The sequence below is a fragment of the Sebastes fasciatus genome, chromosome 4, assembly GCF_043250625.1.
Source record: "Sebastes fasciatus isolate fSebFas1 chromosome 4, fSebFas1.pri, whole genome shotgun sequence".
Lineage (NCBI taxonomy): Eukaryota > Metazoa > Chordata > Actinopteri > Perciformes > Sebastidae > Sebastes > Sebastes fasciatus.
The window spans coordinates 9449723-9472398 of NC_133798.1; the positions used below are offsets into that span (position 1 = coordinate 9449723).

The 22676-nt window shown below is 42.3% G+C and overlaps 1 protein-coding gene across 1 annotated transcript in view; it reads left to right on the forward strand.

Moving 5' to 3' along the window:
* cecr2 (CECR2 histone acetyl-lysine reader) overlaps nucleotides 1–22676 on the forward strand; it is a 48031-nt gene that overhangs the window by 14099 nt on the left and 11256 nt on the right. The window contains exons 2-8 of the mRNA XM_074631875.1: nucleotides 6289–6383; nucleotides 11433–11616; nucleotides 13124–13251; nucleotides 13487–13570; nucleotides 15031–15098; nucleotides 15270–15430; nucleotides 21966–22058. Of these exons, the coding sequence (XP_074487976.1) occupies nucleotides 6289–6383; nucleotides 11433–11616; nucleotides 13124–13251; nucleotides 13487–13570; nucleotides 15031–15098; nucleotides 15270–15430; nucleotides 21966–22058 (813 nt within the window). The remainder of the gene's footprint in view (nucleotides 1–6288; nucleotides 6384–11432; nucleotides 11617–13123; nucleotides 13252–13486; nucleotides 13571–15030; nucleotides 15099–15269; nucleotides 15431–21965; nucleotides 22059–22676) is intronic.

A 22676-nucleotide genomic window follows, 5' to 3' on the forward strand; every position in this document is an offset into this window, starting at 1 on the left:
CTGTCTCAGGAGGGATCTGTCCACCGTCCATTCCCCTCCTCACACAGCCTCTCCCCTTCATACAGCCCAGTCACCTGTCCCACCTGGCCCTGACATACTATAATAAAACTCAGTTGAAAGTTGAAGCTGACAGTTGTGTTGTGTATGAGCTATATTTAGTGTTTGTCACTGCTCCCACTTGGCAGTGCTGCTCCCTTAGATCAACCTGCAGTCGTTCTTCCTGTTCACATATTTTCATAAACAAATGGCGTCCTCGCCTGGAGGCTTTAGTTGTTTGAATCTGTCAAAATGCTAGTTAAGACAGGTGTGGAGGACACAGCGTTTCACTCTGGCTCCAACAGACATGTTGTAAATCAAGACCGACAACGCAGGCAAATCAGCCAACAAGTTCTTGTTTTGATGCGTCAGTCAGATGCGTCTGGCAGCGACTCAAAGATGTCGATGCTTTCCTCTGATGATCAGATGAACGGCACATCCTGAGGATGCGAGGGCGTTTTCCTGTGGTGTTATGGCTGTGCGCGCATGTTTGTCATGTGGCAGGAGGTGGTTACGTGTGGGGGTGGAGGGTGTTGTCAGATGATGGCTCCTGGAGGAACCATGTGTGAGATGAAAGTGGGAGGGGAGTGGGGGAGGAAGAAATAAAGAAAGAAGCAAAGGAGAGGAAGAGAGGGGCCTTTACACAACAAACAGGCCTCCCTTCCCCCTTCCAGCTAGCTGTGCACACGTCCTCCAACTGTTGGTGATATAGACCCCGGAGGAGCTGTTAACGGCAGTGGCATGGAAAGTATCTGCTGTGAGGGGAGCCAGAGAGGCCACCCCCCTGATACTACAGGCTCTGTGATCTGCCACAACCTTGGAGCTGCTGATACATACGCTGCTCCACTGCTTATCACAACCCTGTCTCTCTCTCTCTTTCTCTCTCTCTCTTGCTGCATGCATTGGCCAAACACACATACACACCTTTTATCTCAGTTTTTCTCTCTCTATAGATACGAATGGGACACATGATGGGGCCATTGGCGTCCACTGAGAAAAGCACATTTCACTATTATCTGCAAATACAGATGGTGTGTGTTCTGCCTTGAAGTCAGTTTAGCCTCCTTTCTTTTGAAAAAGTCTGCTCCTCTCCTCTTCTCAGTTGATTTATGTCTCATGTCTCGTAACATTTACCATCATCATGTCAAACAGAGACCTAGAATTGTGTCCTCTTTTTAGCTTGGCACCATTAAACCCCTTTCATAGTGCAGATATGCATATGATGCAGTGTTTCTGAATGCGCGTTTGACCCATGTTGGACCCATTCTTATGAGACAGCTGTCACAGGTTAATCTCTGGTAGCAGAGACTGTAATGCCACACTGGTAAACCAAAGAAACACACAGAATTACACTGGATCTGTATTATATAAAAGCTGTTTCAGTTCTCGTCTGTTCTTTTGTCCATATGCACGCTCCTACTCTTGCTTGCTGTGCACTTTTTTGCTTCTCCCTTCTGTCTGTTTATCTTTCTCTCTTTGGGGAGTCAGTTAAATGAGGTTTAGTCGGCAATATCATTCAATTATTTCCATCCCTAATAGAGACACAGAGACGCAGAGACATCAAAGCCAGGTATCCAACCAAGCGTCTGACCCATGTTTAACCGTGGTTGGGAGGAGGGTTGTAATTGAGAATTGACTGACACGTGTCAACTCATTCAGAAAGAACCTAAGTCGCAGTGCTGGCCTGAATGAGGAGTTACCTACAAGAACATGACAAGTCTGTAATGTGCGAGGGTGATGGTTGGGCAAAGTATTTTCATCATGAGTATTTTGTGTTTTATATATGAAGGAGTGATGGACTCTGGAGAGGGCAAAGGCGTCTCAAACAGGTCAACCTGTGCCCTGTTTGAGAGTTGGTTGTTATTGGGTTCATATGCTGATTCTGACATCCTACAATAAAGTGAAACCTTTAGCCTCGTCTCTGAATCATTACATGTGTTCAAAGGCTACTTGAGATTTGTTAGGTTTGAGGAAATTGGAGGCAGACTACCACTATATTGTCAAGTTACTTTGACAGCTTCAAGCCTACCTGACTTTGACAAACTGCATGCATGTACTTTGTGGGCTGAATAGTGGGGGACACAGCACAACCCCAGCTTTTCATCATCTCTATTGGTTTGTTATGAACATCATGCTGTATTGAAAAAAACTTGAAACTACATTAGTGGTATGGATATGGATAACACAAGGACTTGTGTGTTGGTGGCTGGCCACATAGGGTTAAAATCATAGGCGCAGTTTGAACTTTAACTTTTGTCAGATGCCCTGTTTATATTTATTCCCGTTGCTCGCTTTGAAAGCGCAGCAACGGATGAGGAATGGCTGATTCGTGAAGTTGAAATGAGGAGTTATCTATACTATACCTCCCCATTTCACTACAAAAACCTAAATAAGGTGACAGCTGGCTGGAGAGGGATTGCCAGGAGATCGCCTGAAAGTTTACTTAGGCTACTGTTGGCTGCATTGTATGTCATTTTCAGTAAATATTGCAGTATAAAACCTGTGTTTTCTGTTTAAAAAAACACAAACGTCTGAAGAGAGCAAGTAGCCTACTACTCACCCATCTTTTAAGTGGTTACGTCTCCAGTCTGATCTTGAGCTCACAGCTGATAGATACGTGGTTTGTTTGCATGGTGTAACAGAAAGTGCATATTTAACGGTGTGTGGACAGAGTGTCTGATGTTATTAGGCTATAAGTAAATAAAAATACCACAAATCTATCTTGTTGATTTCTTATTCTGTCAATATGAAGACACAAGAAGGTCGCTATTATTCATCATTACAATACATTATTAGTTCTGCGTTATTACAAAACAAATGTAGATGCATTTCTAAGGGTTTCAGTGAGCCCCCTGAACCAACGCAAACTGCGCCTGTGGTTAAAATGATATGAAGGCATTGCTTGTGTGAGTGACAGAAGCTGCTACCTTTACTTGGAAAATCAGGCGTTTTATTCTCTTAATGTGAAGGTACATTAGGTGTGACAGGTTCTTGTTAGAATGAGAACAGGATAAGCGGCAAACTGCGTTGACACCACAGGTGTTACTTCTCACACTGTTTGCCATTCTGTTGAATAGATGGATAGGTGGGACGCTGCCTCAAACAATTGTTTTGAGTGGAGATTTTCTGTCTAGATGCTGCTTTGTTTTTCCCTACTGTGCCAATAAATAACTTTGGGAGAATCGCGCAGCCAATCACAAAAAGAAGAGTCTGCAATGTCCTCGGCTACAGCGGAGCCAGCAACTGGCTCTGGCTGGAGAGGGGGACAATGTGTGGAGGTTAGAGTAGAGATAAGGAATACAGAGAGAGGAAAAGAGTGGGGTGGAGAGCAGAGCATTGGGTGTTGTCAGGGGAATAATAGAATGCCTCAGAGGCCCTCGTAGACACTGTGCTGCAAGACAGGGGGAGGAAAATGGTGTGTGAGAGGAATAAGAGGTTAAGCCAGCGAGAGAAGCAGAGAGAGAAACAGCAGGGGAGTCGGGTGAGAGAAGTGGCAAATACCTTCAGGGTGAATTGCTGATTGCGAGCCAGGCCCTAAAGAGGGGCTGTGGTGATGACACACCTTTTGACTCACCCTCCAATCTTTGTCCGTGTGTGTGAATACGAATAGCCTGTTTTGTTCACCGCAGTAGCTTAGTGATAAATCTGACAGTTTAGCCTTATGATTTATACTCTTTATAGCTTATCACTTATTCAGCTCTCTTATCTTTGAGCCCCATTGATCATTAATGTGAAGCAACCAAAGTACTGCAAAGTGTTTATTCTGTTAAGGCACGTGTATGAACGAGTGTCGGTAAAAGTGTGCACTCTCTGTCTGTTGTTGACTGTGTTTGCCAAAGGTTGTGGGTCGTGTCCTTGTAGTGTATTAGTTTGGTCACTGCTTTTTGTGTGTATGTGCCGATAGAGGGGGAAAGGTTCCCACAGGACATGTCCAGCTGCAGCGGAGTGTCCTTGCTGTCTTGCAGCCCTTCATCAAGATGAGTGTTAGTTAGCACCAGGCCACAGAGGGATTGGACGGCAGGATGGACGGCTGAAGAAAGGGCATGCACACCACATTAATTCCCCTTCCCTCTGCCATCTGAGATTCAGTGTGGCACTTCAAAGGTGCAGCAGGGTGGTGTTAATCCAGGGGCTGTAGCGAGCCCTCCACTCTGCTGTGCTGTACTCCACTCTTCCCCCGGCCCCGGCCCCTCAGCTTTTGCTTGCAAAGTGTGATCAAAGTGCAGTCTGTCTCTGATGGATGGGCTCACTCTGGCCCAGAGGCTGCCTGACAGGGGACCAGGAAGTGGAAGGGAGCGTGACACAGGATCTCTCGGCATCCTATGCACATGCGCTTGTACACACAGAGATGCACACAGTCACTATCTTTCTATCCTTTAATGATCAGAGCTCACGGCTATGACATAGTTCTGCAGTTGGGTAGCATACATACACACGTGAACTTGCTTGAGCAACTGTTTAAACATTTAATCAGTCTCTTTGTTGTCAAAGCTATGCCTCCCTTGATGCTAGATACTGTTAGAGACTGTTTGTATTGACCACCCAATCGCCCCAAATTCTATGTTTCTTTACATTTTTGGTCTCTAAATGTACAAAGACACAAACATTTCAACCAGTTGCTGTGCCATTATTTGACAGGACATATGCAGGTCACATGCACTCACCAAGTCCTCCTGCTTATGTCTTGTTGTTGAATCAATAAAATCCACTAGAATCTGTCTCCTTTGCCACTGTGAGACTTTAAAATTGGTCATTAGGATGTACTCATAAAACCTGTACTGTACCATGTACTTTTCTTCTCTTGAGTCATGAGACGTAACTGATTTTTATCTCCTGTCATCAGAGTTGCTCTCCTGGTATGTTTCTTTAGCTTCAGTCAGAAGCAGGAGCAGCCTGTTGAGTTTGCCTTCTTTTCCAACCTCAAGCAGCAACATTAATCTTATCCTGTTTTTCAACTTCTCTCTCAGCCTCCTTTCTGTCTCTTCCCTCCTCCTCCTCTGTTTTTCATCGTGCTGACTTGTCGGCTCCTGGCTTCCGTCGTTCTCCATGGCCGGGAGGTGTGTACGCTGACCTTTGGTGACCCCTGAGCTCAACCAGGTTCCTCTAGAGAGAGGCAGAGCGAGAAGAGACGAGTGAGTGCACAATAATTAAACGTGCCTCCTCGCCCTTGAGATAATTTTGGACCATTTTTTTATAACCTGTTGAACCTGCAGTAGTACTTTTGTGAATGTTTATGAGAGAGAGGAAGAGTGACACAGAGAAAGAATTTGAATCTGTTGCTAGTGTGAGAGCAAGGACTAAAGAGTGGTCAGCTGCGGGCAGTCATGTTCTTGTTCTGAAGAGCAACTGTTGGGCCTGAAGGGGCTCGTTTGCATCCTGCAAAAAGGGGGCTTTAAGTGAAATGGACACTTGGCTTACGGAGCACTTTGCATTTGCATTTCTGCCTTCTCAGCCTCCTGTTCTCTCTCTCTCTCTCTCTCTCTCTCTCTCTCTCTCTCTCTCTCTCTCTCTCTCTCTGTGTCTCTCTCTTTCGCTTTCTCTCCCCTCCTGTTCTACTCCAGAGCTTTTGGGTATCATTGGGGAGAGCGGTGCATGCTGGGAAGCCGTGTGGGGTGCTATGTCTTGGTTGGTCAGCAAAGGAGAGGAGGGGGCACGGCTGTGTTGCAGCTCCAAGCCCCTGCTGCCTCCCATCTCTCCTTGGTGCTTTCAGGTCTTTTAGAGTTTGCTCTGCCGGTTACTGCCGCTTCATAAAACCTCAATGGCAGAAACACAATGCCAGGCAGGAGAGGGGTCATGGCTGAACTTGAACCTCGGCTCCAGCCAAACAACCACTGGCAAACCAAGAAGCCCTAATAAGACAAATTCCAACCATCCCTCTTACTGTCTGCCTCTGCCAGCTTACCTTACACTGATACCAACTCTGTCAGGCACGTATGCTGAGTGACTCACTAATATAATCTCTTTTGATGCATCATATCCTCTCACAACTGAGATATTGCTTTTTCTTTTCTAATATGATGACTAACAATTCTTTGACGCATCAAAAATCACCTGCGTTTTGCTCATAATGCTTACTGAAAGAGATCCTTTTATACTCCTGGTCCCATCATAATGCTGCTGAGCTGTGGCAAACATTTACTAATTTGTTATATCTGTAAATTTGTATCGATAACTGGTCTGTTTGGTGAAAGTACTTGCAGAGTTCTTCACGTGTGCATTGACCCTACTGTCTCCTTTGCTGTGTTTATACAGGAGCTGGAGAAAGCCCTGTCAGAGCAGGACTTTGACTTCCTCGGAGACCTCATTGCTTGTCTGTTGCAGGGATGCTACCAGCGCAATGACATCACGTAAGTATAGAATTAAGTAAAGAATCTGGTATATTGGAAAATGCTGTTGAAAGTAATGTCACTGCTGCTTACGGTCTTTTTGTTTAATAGAGAGGCAAAGTCCCTCCCCTTCTGGTGGACCTGACGGGACCTTATTTCTGAAAAAATATGTACGAGAGTCAACGTCCAGAGACAAATAATTTTTTGATCCTGTTTGAATTGCACCATGAATCACACATATGATGTTTATCAATATAAAAGATAATTTTGCAAGTCAAGAAAGTCACAGTTTTTCGTAAGTCTGTTGTAGTATTGTTTAGTTTTGTGTGAAAGCACTCGATGAACTACATCTCTCATTTCTCACAGTATACGTCACCAACACTAGCTAGCTAGTAGCTAACTTAGCTATGTTCCACGAACAAATGAAACGTTATTTTACCTGATGTGCTTTATCCAGCAATTCCTGGTCTTTTTATCAGCCGGGAAGCAAATGAACGATCAGACCTTATACATCCCAGTACGAAACACACAGGTATCATAGCTTAAGCGAGAGAGACGTCATTTACGCTACTTTTGGGTGTGTAGTCTTTCTAATTACATATTTTCACAGTCCTATACTTCAACAGTTTTACAAAAAACTGTGACTTTCTTGACTTTCTTGAAATTGACAAACATTATATGTGCGATTCACGACACAAGTCAAACAAAAATGAATTGTCTCTCGTCCTTGACTCCCATACACATTTTTTTCTAAATAAGGCCCCATGGTGGTCCACCGGATGGGGCAGGACTTTGCCACTCTATGGCATCCACAACCAGTGGATGAGCTTTTGAGTCAGGGCCGAGGGAGAAGTCATAGTAAACTGGAAAACACAGGTGCAGATAATAAAAAAAAAAAATGCAACTGTGACAGTTGACCAGTTGCAAATGATACTGAAGTCTAGCGGTATAGAGGTATGCAAAGTTCACAGTTCAATCTAAACATACCTTAGTTTTGGGTCTAGGTGTGTTTTCAGTATAGTAAGGGAATTTGGTGCCTATCGTCATTAAGCTAAACAAAGCAGGATTCAAGCAATTAGCGTTCTCTCCAATAGGGCTGTGGGAATCATTCAAAAGTTTGTGATAAGATACCAATATCATTAGGGTTGTCGCAATAACCGCAATATTGCAATACCGCGCTATTGACAAGCCAAACACAGGGGATGGCAAGCAACTGCCACAAACGCCATGTTCATGTTCTTTCTTGTTTTTTCTCCAGCAGCGTGACGAGGCACTGAATACTGAGCGTGTATTCTGCGCTGAGCGCTGCATGTTTGGAGTTTTTTTTCTGGTCGCCGAGAGTTGAAACCACTTTGGGTCAAACGCTGCGCTCGTCACTGTCACTTTTTACCCGGCCGTCCAATCACAGTGGAGGAGAGGCGTGACAAATAGCCTACCACAAAGAACAACTGTCACATCCTACATGTAGGCTGCAAGTGCTGAACAACAGCAACAAGAGAGGAGAAATTAATACACATAGACTGGCAGGTCTGTCCTCTCTCCCTACGTGTTTCAGCCTTCCCTTCATCCAGAACAAGTTCTCTACCCTGTGCCGACATTTTCCCTTCCTCAGATATTCCGTATCATAGCAACACAACCAAGGGTAGGAACAATATACCTACTAATAGCGTAACAATAAAGCTTATTTATATAGCACTAAAATCAGGATTTGCAAAAACAAAACAATTACCGCTAATACCACATATCGTGCCATTGAGCCAATCATTATTCTGCAGGGGATATTTCTTCACCGTGACAACCCTAAATATGATATTGATGTGACACCTTTGTTTTTGTTGCTATACCAGAAACGTACTGTATAGATATCTTACTTTGAGAAATATAAAAAAGAAATTATCTACAAAATCTTTATAATTTTTTTAATTAAGCTATAGTTCTAAATGTTGTCTAAGCACAAGAAGAATGTAATAATGTAATTAATATTTGATGGAATAATAAGTAAGCTAAGTTATGAATCAGACCAGAAATGCAATGCTAGCTTTGGGTACTTAAAGGCCCAGACAGACCAACCCAACCTCAAAGAACTAGCGATGACGAAGGCTGAACATTGAGTCGCCTGACATTGCCTTTGTCTTGGCCAGAAAGTTGCACTCGAACACCGCAAAGTCTACAGCTAATGGCCAACTTCCACGTACGTTCTGCATGACATGAAATAACTCTCAACACCAGCAGGTCACGGTAGTCTGTATTCGTCATTCAAAAAGGGAAACCGGAAAACCAAGGACTGCAAATATACAAGCCGTCATCATGATATGGATATGAAACAAAGCATCATTTGCCGATCATTTTCACACCACTCTCACTCAAACTTAGCTTCTTTCCAGATGGCCATGTCGTTCTATTGAAACTATCCGTGTACTGAAGTCATCAGATGAGATGAAGATGAAAAATGAGAAGAGCCTTCTGTGTTTGCCCTCTTGACTTTACTCGTTGGCTTGCTTGCTTTCCTCCCTTCCGTTTCTCTTCTTGTGCACTGATTTGTTTAAGCTGAACCGCCAGTTGGAGTGATTTCTCTTGCCCACGAGCGCCGCAGCCAATTCAACACGCTGAATCGGCCGAAAAACCTTCGACATGGGCAGACTAGAACAAACGGTGCAGGACACACCGCAAAAACTAGGCTGACAGACGCTCACAGATGGCCCCAAACTGTCTGACGGCCGACCGTCGCTTTGGTGTGTCAGGGTCTTAATAGTTTACAATACTCTGCACTGTGGACACATTTCAGTCAGCTCAAAGAAGTATTGAGAAGGTCCAGTCCTACTCTCCAACACATCATTCTAGTCATTGTTGTTTCCCAAAGTGTTTTACTTGTATTTAGTTTCTTGCTGTAGCTTTTCATATTGTGCTCACCTCCTATCATAAAAAAACTGACAACAATGGTCCGGCAGTGTTTTGGCTTTGTTCGAGTGCTTTCAGTAAAGAATGAATTTGGCAAGGAAGGGTTTATTGGTTACAATGGATGTGACGGTGAGGACATTTTCCCACCGGTTAATAAACTTGTAACAACACCGGTGTTACTGATTAAATCCGGACATTTTACAAGAAAAGATGACGCTCAATATCTGTAGCGCGCTTACTTTGATCTTTACCGTTGGTTGGCTGTTCTCCAGTCAAGCTTTCACTGAGGGGCCACAGGTTTCCACCCGGTGCTTATCCGCCGTGCACGCCGGCTGTGACCACTCTGTTCTCCACACGGCGATTGCCTTATTAATGTTATGGTTCCCTTATAGCCTTGGGTTTAAATCAGAAATATTGCCAAACATGCGCTTTTGCTTTTCGCTATGACACCAAATCCTCCGCCATCGCCTTGCCTGTCAACTCTCTCTCATCCCGTGTGTGAATGAAATCTGACTCCTGCTGCTCTGTGCTGAGACTTCGTATGGAGCAGCGTCTGGTGTCCGACTTTGTGTTGATAACACGGCGCTGATACGTGAAAATGAACAAAATGGGTTTTATTTATATGAAAAAAAGCAAAACGACAGTGGGAGCAGTGGACAAGTAATGTAATCGGTGTGTTCCTGAACACCGTGTAACACCGGGAACATCGACTACCACAGCAAGCTTATTGGTTAACATGCATTCTGATGGAGGAAGGGCAAGGGAATATGGTACAAGATGACCTGCATCCTACTGTTTGATGTTCTTCAAGCAGCTGTAAACCTGCACTGACTTGTATTGTTGAATTAGGTTTTACAAATGTAGGTTCAGCTCTAAACCTTGCCAGAACTAGAACAGTGGAAGCATCTCCTGCAATTTTTTAATAAAACATCAGAGGCACAGTGGAAAATTATCAATGCACATTTTTTCCAGTTTGATATATAGCTTCCAAGATAAAAGCAGTATTTCCATCTACTTCAAATTAGTCATAACACCCAAGAGCCTTCACAGGAAGTGAGTCATCGGCACAATGACTCGCTGAGGAGTCAGAATTTACTCACCATATGGTGACTAAAGGTCTGTGGTGAAATAATGCTATACTACTACAGAAGTATATGAAAACAACACAACCACTGAAACTTCCTCTGTAATCAAATGATGGGAGAAAGTGAGTGTGTAGCAGAGGTTTTTATTCAAATCCACAAATATGTTTAATCTCTCACGGGGCTTCCCCCTCCACACACCTCCTATCGTAGCCCATCATTAAAGAGTAGCATAGTGGTACCAGTGAACCGATAAGCAGAGAGGCAGGAATGATTCAGTTTTTCCAGCCAGGCAACCGGTAACAGGAGGACAACCTGCTTTATTGGACTGGACAGGCGCTGGCATCCTGGGGGTGGCTGCTCAGCACTAGCCTTTCACAGAGCTGCCCTTTTCATCCGCACGTGTTAAACGCTCTGCCGGAGCGGGGGAAAGAAGGGAGGGAGCATGTTGGGGAGAACGAAGGGACAGAAAGTAGGAGAGAGATGGGGTAGTGAGGAGGGGAGAGGGGGGGAGGAGGGGGGCTGCAGCTGTGTGAAAAGTGCACACTGCTCTTTCAAGATAAGCCATTTTTTTTCTGTCCCTCTTTTCTCTTTGCCGTTGCATAGATGCTCACCCCTGCCCCAAGCCCTTGTTCTGTTCATGTGAGTTGGAGCTGAAAGGTACAGATTAATCGGCGAGACCTGAACCGGAACCAACATTTATTTACCAGCTTCCACTCATAGCAGAGAGACAACCCCACTCCCATTCAAAGAAACTAGGCAGAGTTTTTCTCTGTCTCAACAGGGCAGTTTGAACTAGGGTTGAACAATTTAAAAAAAAAAAAATCTAATTGTGATTATTTTGACTGATATTGCAATATGATTTGCGATATTAGAGGGAAGGATCATATAAACATCAATATTCTCCTTTTCACTGAAGAACATATTAAAATGATTATGGTGGTATTTTTGCTGGGATCTGTATGGTGTCAAAACAGCCTCATAAGTATTCAATAACAAATGTCAACTTATGTAACTGGTCTTGAGAAACATATAGCACCTTCCTCTCTCACTCTCTGTCTCTCATCCGTTCTGTTGTTCTGCCCTTTAGCCCCGAGGCATTCAGCGGTTACCTGGACGACATCATCAGCTACCGGTGGGAGCTGGAAGAAGGGAAGCCCAACCCACTTCGAGATGGTCCCTTTGAGAATCTGCCTCCTCGCACCCAGGTGGAACTGCTGCACCGGCTGTGCGACTACCGCCTAGATGCCGCTGATGTCTTTGACCTGCTTAAGGTAAAACGTCCATGAGGATCAGCTCAAACAATTTAGACACATTTGTTTTCATGCTTGCATGGTTTTATGCATGAAACTCAGGTTTGAGGTTTTATTTTTTGTGACTGGGTTGAAATCAAAGCCATGCGCTTATGTGCAATGATACTGGTGTTCAAGGTTTTGCAAAAACACCAGTGAAGCTACATGAGTTAATGTGTAAACCACAGAAATATGACTGACCTAGCCTGTAAGCATTGTATCCCATTAACACTTTATAGTTAGTGCATGAAACACCTGCTACTACTTTAATTAGTTTTTACCTTTAACAGTAGAAGTAGTTTAAATTGTGCCTGTGTGTGTGTGTGTGTGTGTGTGTATATATAATGCATCAGGTGATTTTTTAAACTTGAGTTTTTGTACAGGGTGAAAGCACCTGAGCACACGAGTTAGTGAATTTCAAAGCACCATAAATTCTATTCTTTTAACTCATTTGTGCGCAACTGACATTTTTAATTTCCTTTGTGAATTTTTCACAAATGTGAAGCAATTAAAAAAAATCGGTCAAACCGTGGCTGAAAAGGTGAGTTTTTCTTATCATACTATATCTAGTATTTGGGCACATATACCTACTGTTTTTCAATAGGCTCCATTATATTTTAAGAAAAAACAGTAGTCCCAAGTGCCCAAAGACTAGATATAGTATGATCAGAAAATGGCTGTATCTCAGAAACTACAAGGAGTACAATCAAATATTTGGTATCTATGAACTCATAACAAGTTAAATATTAAAGATATTCACACATATGCAGGGTAAAAAAAATCATATGGAAAACACAATGTTAGTGTTTTTCCTAATTTTTCAAAAATCCTGTCTTTGATTATTAATAAAAGTGTGATTTTTTTTTTTTTTTTCAATATGATCTAAATCTTCAAAGATACGGTTAGCTACTTGCCCAAAGTGTGCCCGTACCAAATTTCAAGACTTTTGACCAATCAGAACAGATGTTTTCCTAATCATACTAAACATAGTCTTTGGGCACTAATGGGTTAATCAACACTGGAGTTTTTTTTACTGTGGCCCAAAGAGAAGCTGTAAGATTTTAATTTACATCTACACCTACATTTGTAACAGAATGCTTCCAGTTCTGAATTTACAGGTCATTTTGTCTTACACCTGACAAAGATAACAGCAGCTCAACGTATATATCCTGGAATTAACTAGGGTGCAACAAATAATAACCTGACAGTTTTACCTCCATCCCGACTGTCAGTTTATAATTTTCCTCTAATACATTTTCCAGTTCCCTCATGAGATAAGATTTTTTGAAATCATTTATCAGATTAAATTTATGAATGCACTCGGAAAGAGAGTGAAAGTGCTTCATGTCTGTGTATGATTCACAGCTCTGTAGGCTCAAAGGACTGAATGACATCATCACTAATGACTGATGATTTTTAAAAAAACACAGTCCTACACATGATTTAAGAAATATAATGTACCCACCCCCCACCCTCCATCCTCCATCAGGGACTGGATGCAGACAGCCTGAGAGTGGAACCGCTGGGGCAGGATGGAAACGGAGCCCTCTACTGGTACTTTTATGGCACTCGTATGTACAAAGAAGAGCCGGTCAAGAGGAAAGCAGGGAAGATCAGGTAAATATCGCTGGTCATTGTTTATCTTCTTTCTCTGTCCAGTACACCAAGAATGAAAGTCACTGGTCATGTTTTCTGTGGTTAACTAGTGCATGTGGTAAGTGTCTAACTGCAGCAGTAGTTTGACCCTCATTTACAGGCCTGTTAAGGGTTAATTATAGAGGACTCCCACTGCTAATTACCTTGGTTAAAAGGCTATAATTGTAAAGACTTTTCTACTTCATGTTTCCAACAGTGAAGCCACTGAGCTGACATTACCAGAGAAGAAGAAAAGGGGAAGACCACCAAAGAAGATCAAATTGGAAGACCCTCAGCTAAAGTGAGAAAAAGCATTTTTTGTTTGTTGTCAGTGCCAACAGCGTATAGCAGAGAAACGCTCACATGTGCAGTTGGGCATGTGTCGCACAGATGTACTGGTTATGTCAAAAGAAAAACCTGCATTTAACCGTCAGAGCAGATGCCATGGCTGTTTGCCATGTGGTCTCTGTGTGCATAGATGATAGTGAGGGTTTGAACCATCCAGAAAATGACATGATGGGGTTTTTGAAGACTTGTTTGCATTCACTTTGCTCTCCGTCAGTTGGTGACAGACCTGTCGCCCACTGCTATATCTGAAATGTAATACATGAATATTTCTTGGCCACATACTCACACATACTAACTATATTCTGACCACAAATATTGACCCCTTGTATTTTAATTGGTTCTGTTGGAAAAAAACATGTTGATCATGGGAAATGACATGGATATATAGAGCAGTCTTATAAATTGCAGCATGTGTTTTTGTATTCCTACGTTTATTTTAAATCATCGGGCTACTGTATACTGCACAGTTTGGATTTGGCTTCAAGTGAAAGGAAACTGAAATGTTAGCACAAGGCTAAGGAAGGACTTGCAGAATATATCTCCAGGAGTAATCTAATGTCCGAAAAGCCTAATAGTCAAGGAAACATAAATTCTAGGGTTGTCAATTGATAAAATACTTAATTGCGATTAATCGCATGATTGTCCATTAATTGCAAATTAATCACACATTTCATATCTGTTCAAATGTATCTTAAAGAGAGATTTGTCAAGTATTTAATATTCTTATCAACATGGGAGTGGGCAAATATGCTTGCTTTATACAAATGTATGAGTTATATTTATTATTGGAAATCAATTAACAACACGAAACAATGATAAATATTGTCCAGAAAGCATTAAAAAATATGCTCAAATCATAAAATGGAAAAATTCAAGCCCAACAGGCAACAACAGCTGTCAGTGTGTCAGTGTGCTGACTTGACTATGACCTGCCCCAAACTGCATGTGATTATCATAAAGTGGGCATGTCTGTAAAGGGGAGACTCGTGGGTACCCATAGAATCCATTTTCATTCACATATCTTGAGGTCAGAGGTCAAGGGAGCCTTTTGAAAATGGCCATGCCTGTTTTTCCTCGACAAAATTTAGCGTAAGTTTGGAGCATTATTTAGCCTCCTTGTTGACAAGTTAGTGTGACATGGTTGGTACCAATGGATTCCTTAGCTTTTTTAGTTTCATATGATGTCAGTATCTTCACTCTAGCTTCAAAACTGAGCTACAACCTAAAAATCACACGTTGCATTAATGCGTTAAAGAAATCAGTGCTTTGACAGACCTAATAAATTCATTCACAAAGTTTTGGACGGTTGTTCTTAAATTAAAACTAGCTGAAGATACTATAGTTTTAATCTCTCTGTTCTTTGTAGGAATGTTTTGTATCTATTATTCTGCAATGTTTCTTTTTACCTTTCAGTGAGGTGGAAAGTGAAGTGACAGAAGTGAAGACCGAAAATGGACTGGAAGATGTCCGCCCTAGCACAGGTGAAAGGATCTCATGAATATAAGCAACTTCAGTTTCATGTTGACTACATCGAGGAATTTGTGTGTTTGTGCTTTATTTTAGTTCTGACCAAAAGTTTCACTGCTTTAATTATCTCAATACATTTTCCTCAGAATCAATAAGCCAACGTCTCTCTTCTTTGCTTCTAGCAGGCCGTAAGCGAGGCACTTGGTCCCTCGTGTGTGATACAGAGGAACAATGGGTCGGTCTGGCTGAAAGCATCAAGGACAAAACCTCCCCACAGGACCGCCACCTCTACCGTGTCATCAGCCAGAACTTCCTACCTGAGATCAGCAGCATGATTGAGCACAAGGTCAGACACCATAGAGACACAGCTACTATTAATCCCCATTACAGCAGTACATAATGTCTTCTTTTAGATAGTGTCTGGGTACAGTTTTTCAGCTACTACCCAGAGCAATATGAATGAATACCAGCTCATAAACGGCAATTCCAAGCATTGTAGATGTGCCAGTGTTCACACTTAAAAATGCAAATTCTATTTTTGCATCCTATTCTCGCAAATTTGAGCACAATGTACTGACTGTAGGGGTGGTGGCAGTATCTAAACGCTCGTCTGGATAGAGATCCAGATGTTTTAAAATACCTTTTTAAAACAAAAACGTATTAGTGTGGATGTAGCCTTAATCTTAAAGGTGCTATATACAGGATTGGGAGCATTTCTATTGCCTCTCAATGGCTCTCAACATGATGATGGCGAGCCGGCAGCTTGCTGCTAACAGTTCAAACAATGTGGAAAATGCTGACAGATAACAGTGTTCACCTGAGGGGAACTGGAGAGTGGCTGCTACACTTCCGCAACGATGCCGTTGGTCGGGAATGCAGCTGTAACTGCCGTATGAGAGCAGTGCAGAGCAGCAGCCATGATTTAGCCAGTGGGGCACGCTCACATGCACAAGCATGCACTAAAAGCATGCGTGATGGCCCGGCAATGTCAACAAAGCACGGAGAAACTCGCATTACAACACACATAGAGTGAGAGGGACTTCATTCTCTGCTCAGGTAGACAATACTCCTCTATATCTTTACATAGCAAATACAGTAGTTGTTTGCTGCTATATTAATGCTCTGGATATCAAATTTAGCACCTTTAACGATTCTCATTTTAAATTAATCTTAACCTAATCTTATACTTGGAAGCCCTCCAGTGGTAGTACGGGAAAAAAAACATTGTAAATTGCTACCTACCATTTTTATTACTTAATTTTAAATTACTTTTAATTTTAGTCCCTATCCGTATGACTTTTTGACATTGGTGCCCCCAATGGAGCTGTAGTAATGGAGTTTGAAAGGTCGAGCAATCACAATCCTCCTTCAGGAGTGTCATTCATGATCCTGGACATGTTAGCTGGGCCAGCTGCAGGAGAGGTGAAGTGAAGGAAAGCCGGTCTGTGCTTGCCCTTAATTCTGCACACCAGCTTGGTTAATGAAGTTTGCCCCAGGCCTGACTGTGGATAGCTATGCTCTCATGCTAGTTTAGTAGCACATGGGCACAAGTTGTGTAGTGATCTTCATTGGGCTTGGCCATACCTTGGGTCATACTCATTTGTCTATCATATCTTCCTTGGAATGTGTGTTAAGTACCTCAGGGGGAGATTATAGAGATAGTTTTTGCCCTGCTCGTAGCAAACATGAGTCAAAGACAACACTACCCACTCAACTTTCTGTATTTCTATGGTTTGCAATGGAATTAATTTTAGTCATTGGATGCTACTGCTAGTCAAAGCTAAAGTAGGTCTCTGTTTTTATCCCACCTGTTTGTATAAAGATGGTGGTTAGGCTTTTTCCACTTGCGTGATATATAACCAGCACTGACTGTTGCTATAGAAAGCTACGCAGCCTTTCTCCATCATCATCAGCAGTGAAGTAAAGAATCCTGCTGACAGTTTGATGTTGGCCAATCGGTCAGTGGATGACTGTATTCTTATCCTTCATCGACTGTACACTTAGCTGTACTACTCATACTCACATTATATAATTTATATATTGTATATGGCATTCAGAAGAACTCTCTTTCTATAGCTTTTCTCAATGTAGAATATTAGCGAAGCATTTTGGTAGTTTTGTAATGAAAGCAGCAGACCACGTTTGTTTTTGGTTTGGGCTGGTCAGTAGAGGAGCATCTTGGAGGCTTTTTGTCTTAGTTTGCTCTTGTGTTTAACCGGCATAAAGTTTTGAAAGCATGAAATTCCACTACACCGCGTTAAACTCAAAGAGATAGATTTATGTTAAACAGAACTTTTCATGGTTTCTATCTGGCTTGATCAGTGTGGAATAAAAAATTCTCTGAAATTACTGATTGATTCTACTTTGCTCAAAGAACAGTCTCAATTAAAGGGAAGAGAGCATTCCCCTGATGTTCGTCTTATGTGCAAATAAGTTCCACTGATGTCACACAGCAGGAGATCACATTAAAATATTCTGCGTAGTGCGTATTAATTAAATGTACATCACATCACCACATTTCACCATGGTACTGTACGTAGGGCGCCTTCAGATGAAACTCGTGAGCTTGTATTTACAAAATGGGAAGTCGTGTACACGATATGCTTGGCGTTCAATTGGTTAAATCGTGAGAACACCACTGCCAAGCAACAGCAATATTAACGTTACTGTTGGCATCTAGAAGCCACAGAGACTAACAATTAACAGCTAACAGCTAGCAAGCGGGTAACATAATGCAGTAAATGCAAAGGCATAATGACAGAGGAAAAAGATTAGGCAGCTGAGAATATCAACATTTTCCCCAGACCTATCATAAAATTACAAAGAAAAACAATATACAACTAAAATTACAATATATTCACTTATTATGCACCTAAAAATGTACTTCCATGGCCTCCGCCATTTCTGACAACGTCAACAAACACGTCACAACTCGTAAAACTACCCAATTACAATGTCATGAATACCACAAGAGGGGGGCATTCATATGGACTCTTCTCGTGAACACGGTAAACACGATCCCATTTGAAGGCACCAAGAGTCTGTCTACAAAATGTATCTTATCAATTTACAAGAGGAGGTGCACCTGCTTATCAACAAGGATAGGACGAGCTCAAAGACTGTAACAAAAATGGAAGAACAGACAAGTATAAAAGTAATAAATAGGCACATTTATTCATAAAGTAATAATAAATAAAACATATTTGGAAGTCAGTAGTCAGTCATGCAAGCATGTGTGGGTGTGTGAAAATGTTACAAACAAAACAAAACAACAGCCGTGTCAGCCAGGGAAGAGAGGGGCTCTGGAAGGTGGCAAGCTTTTATCCCCAGAACTATACCGGCCCAGGTGTGGCTCAGTATGCTGATGGCGACCAGATCCTGTAACATAAAGACGAGCCAGCAAACGGAACACAGGGACACCTATGCTATGTTCACATTGCAGGGCTTAAAGCTTCAGTAGGCAACACGTTTTTGGCATCATTGGGCAAAAACTCCATAATAACCTTCCAGCATATTGCAATTCAAGTGTTCTGAGAGAAAGCTAGACTTCTGCACCTCCTCATGGCTCTGTTTTCAGGCTTTAGAAAATCTAGCCCGTGATGGAAGACTTTGGCCAATCACAGGTCATTTCAGAGAGAGAGCGTTCCTATATGCTGTACTCCGGCTGGTGGGCAGGGCTTGGTATCTCCTCAAGACATCTCAACATGGTTGCCGGGTCATAAGCTTTCTCATTTCAAAGCTAAACAGTACACTACAAGATGTTTCTGAAAACATTTGAGGAGAAAAATAGGCATTACAGTAACAGACTATTGATTTATATTTGATCAGCGCTGCCTAGTTTGACCGTTTGGTCGGAGTACGCGAGTGATTGACTCGTGGCTCTCATAGACGGAAACTGGACGGCAGACTCCAGATCAGCTCTGACTGACTCTGACCTCTGGTCTGTGAAATCTTGCAGATGCCATGAGGAGCACCAGAGGACACCTGAGGACACAGATCACATGATTTCTTTTTTAGACTACCGGCCTCACGCCTGACTACTGTCAGGATATAGTGACTGTTTAATAAAAAAAACTTTTTTTAATCATATTTGCTCCATTTCTACCCACTGCAGCTTTACCGCTCAGTTCCAATTTTTTACCCAGATCCAATCTTTCTCCTTAACTGTTCACATTCATGTTTCGAGTGACCCATATCTGACATCAGTGTGAACGAATCTCTGCCCTAAACCACCTCACATGCTACCAATAACGCCACACACATGGGGGACTGCCGTCCGGCAGCACATTGATTCGAAAATACACACTGGAGTTGTTGGAGTCCAGTGACTGCCAGACTCTGTTAACATATTGCTCAATTTAACAGATCTGGGTTCCCCGTTACACAGATGGCACTCTTCAATCATAACATATGACTCTGTATGACTCCTAAAGAAAGACATTTCGGCTGATATTCAACTTTAGAAGCTCTTCTGTGAACTAAGTTAAATAAACTAAAGTAAAATGTGTAACGTTACTGTTTGGCATCCAGAAACAACACCAATCAGCACCAGTTTTTATAACTTGTGATTTCATCAAATCAGAGTTCTGCTTTGTGAAATATAACAAATTTATCTGAAGAACTGAGTGGATATTGAAAAGTCTGTTTGATAAGTTAATTTACATTTTAAATGACTGACGAGGCAACTAATGTCTTCAACTGTTTCATAGTGTTGGAAAAAGTTTGTTGACATATTGTTAAATTTAACAGAGCCGAGCTTACCGGTAAACATCTACTCCTTCTAGTAGTTTATGATTTCTTAAGACTCATAAACAGACACTAACTCATTTGGCCTACATGTTTTAACATTTTCAGCTCCATGTTAAGTGAATAAATGTGATGTTTCCCAGATAAAGCTCGTGTAATGGCAGTTTACACATTTTTGTAACCGTTGATTTATTACATCGGAGTTTGACTGAGTGAAACATGACACTCGGTAGTATAGAAAAAGTATTTTTTGTCAAGTAACAAGTATTATCAGTGTCTGATTGACGCACTGCCTCTGGAGAGAGAGGTTCTTCTTCTGTAGTTTCAACGGACTGCTCGGACTCTGTATGTCGCATGGCAGGTGATCGGATATGTATCGGATTGAGGACATGTGAAAGTGGCCCAGATCTGATTGGAAAAAATCGGATTCCTGTGTCCACTCTAAAAAAATCTCATCTGTGTCACATGAGAGCAACATTTTTTCATTTGGGCCACATTTGCAGTGTGAACGTAGCCCTAGTTTGGAGGGGTCGTCACAGCCAAACATAGTTTTTTTTTTTTTTTGTCGTTACTGAGTGACGTAATTACTACAAAGACATTGTAATATTTATACATACTTTAAACCTCTTATAAGCCTCTAGTTTCCATGAAGGTGAAATTTGATGGAATTTCCCAGAGCCTCAAAGTAATGCCTTCAAATTGTTGGTTTTGTTTCACCAATAGTCCAAAATCCCAAACTATTCAATTTACGATACGGAAAAAAGAGAAAAGCAGCCATTCCCCACATTAAAGCAGATGGAACCAGCAAATGTTTGGCATTAATTGACACTAATATATCTGTCTTTATGTGGGTGTGTGCGTGCATACGAGCACACACAGTGTGTGTAGCCTCTTGAATCCTTCCCTCCGCGTGTCTCAGGCTGCTGTCACCAGACATTTCATGGGGCACTGACAGCAGGCGGGAGCTCACCTTGAGGCAGGATGGAGCCTCTTGAATGACAGCTCTGCTGCGCTGCAGGATTGTCTCGACCTCTCCAAGTGTCGACACCAGAGGCACTCTGTCTTGTGTGTGTTGGGTGGAGGGGGATTTAGTGCTGGTGGTAATGTAGGGAGGAATTGTGGAGCCCCAGGATATGCCAGTGCTTCACACTAAGACGAGGCAGAGATGGAGTGGGGACAGAAGAGTTGTGGAGGGCACTATAGATCAGATCATGAACATCTGTCTTTTTCTCTCCTCTCCGCTCTCACTTCCCACCCACGTCTTCCTTCCTCTTTTGCCTCCTCACCTGCACACACACGCACACACACACAGGCTTTATACAGCTGCTACTGCATTTTTAGGCCTCTCATGATTGTTTTATGGATGACCAGAAGCCTGACTGTGACACCTCTCGGTGCTGTTGGCCACCCCGGGCTGACAGTTATTCACAGTCCATCTTCCCTGACGAACTCTGACATGAGCTGCAAAGGCCAGTCCCTGATACCGAAAGGCTTTCAAGGGATCTGCTTAGAGCTCTCTGTTGGCTGGCGTTTCTCTCCTTCCCTGTGTGTGCTATATCTGGATCACTGTTATGTCATTGATGTGGATTCAAATGTAGATTGTGGACCGTATTTTCAAGATTCATAGTGAAGGAGGTGCTCAAAAGTGGCAGGATCTGGTGTTATATCACTGCGTAGTGCATTTGTCAAACCCCCCAGGGAAAGGTGGGGGAATGCAGGCAGCAGGAGAGAGAGAGAGAGAGGGTGACTTGGGGGGAGGGGAGAGCAGAGCCAGTGACCTCTCAATACTCACTGCTCCTCCACAACTCCCCAGGGCCTGTCAGTTGGCTTGTGTGTGGCTGTCTCTCTTTCTGTCTTGAAGACTCAATCAGCATTTGTTGACCACATAAATTACAGGCAAATCCACACAAAAAATTTTAGAATTAAAAATGAGAATTACTGGAAATATATTTGTCATTATCAGAAAAACATAAATAACGTTAGTTGTCATTACTGCTACTTGGCTTATTAACAGTTTGGGAGCAACAGGAGGTCCCAGTCCAGGATTACCCTTTTGTTTACATTTGGATTATACCTTTTAGCGGCTATAAGGAGCACAGCTGATCTTAATCTCTTTTTTTTCTTCTTTTTTTCAGGAGCGGGAGCTGAAACGGAAGCTACTGGACCCAACCCCAGTTCGCGTATCACAACGGTTCTCTGAAAAACACATTACCCGAGAGGAGGAGGAGGTGTGTGTGCTTGTCTGTGTACATGTTTTTTTGGTAGTATTGCAGTACAGGTATACTACTGCAGTAGCTGTGTGTCTGAAAAGACACTCGGACATCATTAACTTATCCGATTTGCAGACAAAATCTGTACTGATTTCTTTTTTATTTAACAATTAGGACTGTCAAAGTTAACGCGATAATAACACGTTAACGCAAATTAGTTTTAACGCCACTAATTTCTTTAACGCATTAACGCAACTTGCGATTTTTAGGTAGTAGCGGGCTCAATTTTAAAGCTAAAAGATATTGGCATCATATGAAACTAGAAAACCTAAGGAATTTACTGGTACCAACCATGTCATACTAGCTTGGAAGGAGGCTAAATAACGCTGCAAACTAAATTTTTGTGAGGAAAAACTGGCATGGCCATTTTCAAAGGGGTGCCTTGACCTCTGACCTTAAGGTATGTGAATGAAAATGGGTTCTATGGGTACCCACGAGTCTCTCCCTTACAGACATGCCCACTTTATGAGAATGAAAATGAAAAAATAATTGACAGCCTTATTAACAATACTTTCCGCACAATGTTGTGCACTTTAGCAGTATGTCGGGGTTTGGGTGTACCAGTTGTTTAGGTTG